The sequence below is a fragment of the Camellia sinensis genome, chromosome 13, assembly GCF_055761805.1.
Source record: "Camellia sinensis isolate YWXY chromosome 13, ASM5576180v1, whole genome shotgun sequence".
Classification (NCBI taxonomy): domain Eukaryota; kingdom Viridiplantae; phylum Streptophyta; class Magnoliopsida; order Ericales; family Theaceae; genus Camellia; species Camellia sinensis.
In genome coordinates this window covers 34008240-34015251 of record NC_138973.1, presented here as the reverse complement: position 1 = coordinate 34015251, position 7012 = coordinate 34008240, and the positions used below count along the sequence as shown (strand labels likewise).

The window sequence follows — 7012 nt, the reverse complement described above, 5'->3', positions numbered from 1 at the left end:
AAAAGAAAAAAAATACAACACCAAAGTCAAAAACATCAAATCTTCATGATGAGACTCACTACCATATCATTAATGATAGCACTAATTAGTACTCCCACTCATTTTCCGTTAACATTCGAGGTCTATACTATTTTCCTATTCCATCCCCGTGAATTTTGCGGCGAATATTCCACGCTGGCATCCCACGTGTCACTCCATCCTTTTCCTCCCCTACACCCCACCCCTCTGTCCAATCGGTTTCCCCCTCTCTCCACAACGTCCATCCAACGCCCAATAGCAGAACATCGCACATCTCTTCAATCCCACGGTCCAATACGAAATCTATCATATCCTCCTGAACAATCACCAGTCATTGCTCTGAATATTTAATAGTAAAATTTTTCGGTTAATCATGTTCCTTCAGATTCGTCTCCGATCTTTTCTCTTCGTGTCGTTTTTTTTATACACAATCGATCTCTACACACATTCTTGAATGTCTGCAAAGTTGAAATTTGATGCCAAAAACAATTTGATCTTCAGTGTTTAAATTGAAAATTTCAAGCATCGAAATAGTTCAATTATGATCCATACCCGTTTCAATTCAATGGTGTGTGCTTGCTCAGTTGATATTCAATTCTGATTTCTTCCCTTTACATGCAACCGACCTCTAGACACATTCTTGAATGTCTGTAAGTTGAAATTTGAGGCAAAAACAGTTGATTCTGAGTGTTTTAGATTGAAAGTTTCAAGCTTTAAAAGAATTGAATTCTGATCCATACCTTTTTCAATTCAATGGTGCTTGCTTAGTTGAAATTCAATTCTGATTTCTTCTCTTTGTTAGAGAGAGAGAGAGAGAGAGAGAGAGAGAGAATTTGACGATTTGGGTGTGGTGGTGGGGATGATGGAGAGTGGGATGGTGATGTCGAGAGACCCAAAGCCGAGGCTGAGGTGGACGGCGAATCTTCATGACCGATTTGTTGATGCAGTCACCAAGCTGGGTGGCCCTAACAGTGATTCTCTCTCTCTCTCTCACACACACACACACAATGGGATTGGCACTTCCATTATTTGATGTTTGCTAGCAATTAGTAGTTCTGGTTTCAATTTACTGTTTTTGGGCGAATAAGTCATAAAATAAAAACAGAAAAATTACAAGATTACAAGGGGAAGCCCCGGGCCCGGCAGAACTATACAAAGCAAAAGACGAATAGATAAAACCAAAAGAAAAGGCTAAGACAAAAGGCTAGCATCTAGACACAAAGCAGTCTTAAACTATCTAACCCATACTTCTGTTCAAAAACCATATCTAACATAAAATAGGCATCCTGAACAAAAAACAAGATACAGATGAAAAAGAGCACAGCTAGACAAGACAACAACACAACAACACAACAGATTGCAGCGGATCAGCACAGCAGCAAATCAAACCAAAAGAGCACAGCATATCAGCACAACGGCATTTGTTTTCTATATTGGTCCGTCCTTGGTTTTTTGTTGGACATTGTGTTTCAATGGTTTTTGACTAAAAACATTTTATAGAGGGAGAATATTTTTTCTGAAAATTGACTTGTTTTCCTATTTTTGGTTGGGTCTGAATTGATTGGTTCGCACAGAAAATTATTAATATCCCATAATTTCCATATTTTAGCTACACCCACTTGAAGAAATTGTTTTACCATAAAATGTAATTGGTTTCCCTTTTTGCTGTGGTTCATATTCGTCTCTAATTAGTGCTATTAGTCACATTCATACAAGACTGAGAGATGCACTATCCATTTGTCCGTTGATGAATATAGGTCTTCAAAACTGCTGTTAGCCAAATAGCTTAACAAAACAATTGCATTATATAGAATATTTAAGCTTGAGTTATTTTGTCTTTGGGTTTCTTCCTAATCCAATAAATTTAGAAGAAATTTGAAATGGATAAGGTCATTCAAAGCATTGAAATTGGGGCCAAATTTGGTCTTTGGTTGTATACTTGTAGCTACACAAAATTTATAATCAATAGAACAAAGACAAGTGATGGGGGTAGTCCTTTGATTGTATGAAAAATGATATTATTGGCCGAAGTGGAGTTAATCTGTTTTTGGCATGTTGTGAATGTCAAAAAACTAAGTGGTGAATGGTATGTAACAAATAGTTTTGCTAAATCCATGTTTTACATTGTAATTTTAGGAGGTTGATTGTAGTTCAGCAAATCATAGTCTCACTCTTTCATTAGTAGTAGGGTTATGTCCATATTCATTTCACTTTATCCAAATTGTCAATTTAATAGTATATAACTACATATTAGATTTATTATGGTAGCATGGTTCAGGTTAGACTGCTTGTTAATTAACCGCATTGATGTGATCCTTTTCTGGTAGTGCCTATTCTTGTTACATTAAATCCTGTCTATAAAAGGAAATGAAGAATGTATCCAACTTCCGTAGCATCTAATATGTTTCATTCTGAACCATGGACATGAATTATGTGACAATTATTGCTATAGACAAATGGGAGGGAATTTTCTTATTTATTTATAAAGAGCGAGTTATTTTTGTAATTACAAGCTTAATACAAACTCAACTCAGAGAAGAGTTTCAATTTGCAGAAGCGACTCCCAAGTCAGTGCTGAGAGTAATGGACTTAAAGGGCTTGACATTGTATCATTTAAAGAGCCATTTGCAGGTGTGTTTTGTTTTTTTTGGCCATCCTTGTCCATTATGCTTTCTATGAACTACTGATGTTCACATTTTTTGCTTAGAAGTATGGACTTGGGCAGCAGGCCAAGCAACAGAACACTTTAGAACAAAACAAAGAGAGCAATGGTGAGTACATTATAACATGTACAAAAAGTTATGTAGTTTCACCACAGATAGTTCAACCTCTTGCCAACAGCTCCTCCTCCAGTTGAAATTTAACTCTCGTGAGTACACCCTCAATTCAGTTCTTTCAAGAGGAAACAAAATGATTTTGCACCATCTCTTTGAATACATCTCATTCTCTTTTGCTTTGTTTTGATTAATTTTTTTTTTTTTTTAATAGTGATTGAAATAGTTAAAATCATATTTTACATGAAAATCCTCAATTGAGTTCTTTAAAGAGGAAACGAAATGATTTTGCAGTAAGGAATCTCTGTTAATGTCACTTCTGAATTTTCAATAATGCATGAAATTATAAAAATCATATTTTTCTTTGTCCAGGTGGTTTTTACAGAGACTACCATATGCATTCCTCAGGTGCTACTACCAATTCATCAGGAGTTAAAAGTGAACCAGGGTATTCTTTGAAACCAAGTAGTCTCTTTGTATGTTTGGAGTAACTAGTTTTTCTTGGAGTTTGAGTAAAAAAATTATGAATACAGCCTTAAATATAGTTTGAAAAGTTTTGTTTTAAGAGTTCAAATTCAATTTAAAATAAAAATATAAGACGGAATGTATAAATTCATTTTTGATCTGCCCATCTTGTAGCTAATGAACATTCTGTTCTGAACAGAGAAGTGCCAATTGCAGAGGCACTGAGGTGTCAGATTGAAGTACAGAAGAGATTACAGGAGCATCTTGAGGTCTCTCTCTTGTTTGACAGTTCTATGATCAATTTTCCTCCATAGGCCTCTTCTTTGTATTATGTCACATAATGTTTGCTAATTCATGCCAAGGATTTTGGCCATTGTCTGATTTTTTTTTTTTTTCTTCTCTCAATATGTAATAGGTACAAAAGAAGTTGCAGATGAGAATAGAGGCACAAGGGAAGTACTTGCAATCGATATTAGAGAAAGCTCAAAAAAGCCTAACACTTGACATGAACAACACAATCAATCTTGAAGCCACTAGAGATCAACTTACCAATTTCAATTTGGCTCTGTCAAATCTTATGGTGAATATGGATGGGGAATCAAGAAATGAAAACATTTCAGAGAAGAACATTTTTTTTATTCAAAGGAAATCAAATGGGTCTCTATGCTTGGGAGAGGAACAGGAAAAGAAGGACATCAAGTTTAAAGTTGAAGGTAGTTGCATAAATTTTGATTTGAATACCAGAGGGAGCTATGACTTCTTTGGAGCAAATGGATCAGAATTGGAAGTGAAGAAGACACTTGCATATGGGAGTTAAAATTGAAAACATAGGGTTATACATGTTACCCTCAGTATCTTATATTTGTTGTTGGTACTAATTAGATACAACTTGAATGCTATTATTGAGTCTTTCCCTATTTTAACTCATCAACCAGTACCCATTGGTGAGGGTCTTTGTACATTAACAACCTGAAGAGAGATCTAGAATGACTTGGAGCTCATTGTTTCCACCTTGATCTATGGAACCCAAAGAGATTAGGTTATGGTTGGTTGACGGTTACGTGTAGGATGAAACACTCAAAATTTTGGATATTTTGTCTTCTTGGTTATTTTCTTCTATTGAAATGCAGCAAATAATTACGAATTGTTTATGAACTTCTCATATATTTATTTTCTTCTTATGAATAATGCTTGATAAATGCTTGTCAGAATGCATTTGTAAATAATCGATGATATAAACTAATTCCAAGAAATGGATCTTATGGTATTTTGTTATGTCCAAAATGGTGTTGGTTATTATCATGGCTTTGGTTTTGATTATTATGTCCTAAAATTGTGTTGTTACAAGATAATGTCACTATAATTAATGATCCGAGTGAGGCATCATGTGAATTGAAGAATTTCCTGATAAATTTCGGAGTAGTAACGTTATAGAAAAATCAATCCAATGAATTCTAATAAAAGTCCACCCCCTTGCATCAAAACCTAAATGCAAGTAGTTATCTACAAAGAGCAGCATTCAAACTCTTATAATTCATCAGTTGGTAATGAGTCATTTTCCAAAGTCTTCTTTTTTCCAATTATTCTCCTATTTGTCTTCTGACAATTATTCCTTTCTGATACTTTGCACTTGATGCATTCAGTTTTGGGAAAGCATTTGCAATTTTGAGATCTCACCTTGAATCCAAATAGCTAGCAAGTTCACCATGGCTTCATTATTTCTTCCACTTGTGCTTGAAAATCTGGACTCCTTGATCTGAAAAGAGGTGGGCTTGCTTTGAGGGGTTGATGAGGAGATGGAGACAATTAAAAGCACTCTCTCCACCATCAAGGTTGTACTTGAAGATGCAGAGCGAAAGCAACTGCAAGACAAAGCAATTCAAAATTGGTTGAGAGAGCTCAATGATGCAGCCTATGAGGCTGATGACATCTTGGATGATTGTGCAACTGAAGCCCTCTGATGTGAATCTAAAGGCCAGAGTTCTGGTTCTCTAAAGAAGAAGGTAAGTACTTGTTTATTGACTTTTAATCCTATTGAGAACATTATGTTCCGTCACAACATAAGGAATAGGATAAAAGATATTATAGTGAAGTAAGATGCAATTGCTGCTAATCGTAAATTTCACTTGCACGAGGGAGCTGTGGAGAAGAGAGTTGAATATTCCGAAAGCCGTGAAACCAGTTCCTTTATAACTCAACTAGAACTATATGGAAGAGATGAAGATAAAGAAAAGATTGTCAAAGTTTTGGTTCAGGATGTATGTGATAGCGAGGACGTTTCTGTGTACCCTATAATTGGTATAGGGGGGCTTGGAAAGACAACCCTTGCGCAAATGGCCTTCAATGATGAGAGGGTGGAACGCCTCTTTGAACCTAAAATCTGGGTTTATGTTTCTCAGGATTTTGATGTGAAAACGATGATAAAAGCAGTAATAAGATCTGCATCTGGAGAAGTTTCTCAAGACTTAGATCTAGGTTCTCTGCAGAGAACCCTTCAAGACAAGCTGAGTGGGAAAAGGTACCTGATTGTATTAGATGATGTATGGAACGACGATCAAGAGAAGCGGGTGAATTTGAAGTATCTACTAGCAAGCGGATCGAAAGGTGCTTCAATTGTCGTCACTACTCGTCTTGAAACTATTGCATCAATCATGGGAACTATCCTATCGCATCACCTGTTATTTTTATCTGATGAAGATTGTTGGATGTTGTTTAGGCAACGAGCATTTGGACATGGAAATGCAGAGCGTCCGAATCTTGTGGCTATTGGAAAGGAGATAGTGAAGAAGCGTAGGGGTGTGCCTTTAGCTGCAGGCCCTCGGAGGGCTAATGCGCTTCAAAAATGAGGAAAATGAGTGGTTATTTGTTAAAGAAAGTGAAATTTGGAACTTATCCCAAAATAAATATTCGATCTTGCCTGCTTTGAGATTAAGTAATTATTGTGCAGTTTTCCCAAAGGGTTTTACAATTGAAAAGGAAAAACTAATCCATCTTCGGATGGCTAATGGCTACATTTCATGCAAAGGAAGGCTGGAGCCGGAAGATATTGACGATCAAATTTGGAACGAATTGTGTTGGAGATCTTTTTTTCAAGATGTGAACAACGATGACATTTTTCGAATGACATGGTTCAAAATGCATGATCTCGCCCAATCAGCTATGGAGGATAAGTATCTGGCGATGGAGTTTAAAAGTTTGAGTAATATATCCAACAAAAAAGTTCATCATGTAACATTGGTTAATGATTGGATAGATAATTTTAATGACACGTTTTGTAATGTTGTATCCTTAAGGACATTCCAACTACAATATCCACCATTTTCCTACAGCAAGTGGGGCAATTTTTTGTGACATTTTAGGAAGTTTGGTTCACTGCGAGTTTTCCAAGAAAGCAGCAGTGGCATGACAAGGTTGCCATCTTCAATTGGAAACTTAAAACATCTGAGGTATTTAGACCTTCATAATACTGATATCAAGCAGCTTCCTAATTCAATTTGTTGTCTCTGGAATTTGCAGACATTAATTCTAGATTACTGTCGAAAACTTGAGAGATTGCCCAAGAACATCAAGTACCTGACAAGTCTCTGACATCTTTATCTGATAGGTTGTCCATTAATTGAGATGCCCCCAAATATTGGGCAGCTAACTTACTTGAAGACATTAAATGTATTTATTGTGGGTCAGAGCAAAGTTTGTAGTCTAGCTGAATTGAATGCTTAAACTTTGGAGGACAACTTCGTATCAAGAACCTTGAG

The 7012-nt window shown here is 36.1% G+C and overlaps 1 protein-coding gene and 1 pseudogene across 2 annotated transcripts; both read left to right on the top strand.

The window, feature by feature from the left end:
- The first annotated feature begins 254 nt into the window (after positions 1–254).
- LOC114309359 (myb family transcription factor PHL11) lies at positions 255–4412 on the top strand. Of its 2 annotated transcripts, none has more exons than XM_082901911.1 (6): positions 255–989; positions 2573–2649; positions 2729–2789; positions 3165–3240; positions 3457–3526; positions 3673–4412. In XM_082901911.1, exons 1-6 carry the CDS (start codon positions 878–880, stop codon positions 4072–4074), a joined length of 798 nt encoding a protein of 265 aa, XP_082758037.1. In that variant the 5' UTR covers positions 255–877; the 3' UTR covers positions 4075–4412. The 2 variants fall into 2 exon arrangements, with proteins under 2 accessions (XP_082758037.1, XP_082758036.1); XM_082901910.1 differs by having other exon boundaries at positions 279–989; positions 2726–2789.
- Positions 4413–5053: 641 nt separating this feature from the next.
- On the top strand, positions 5054–6103 carry LOC145805295 (disease resistance protein RGA2 pseudogene; annotated as a pseudogene).
- Positions 6104–7012: the final 909 nt, after the last annotated feature.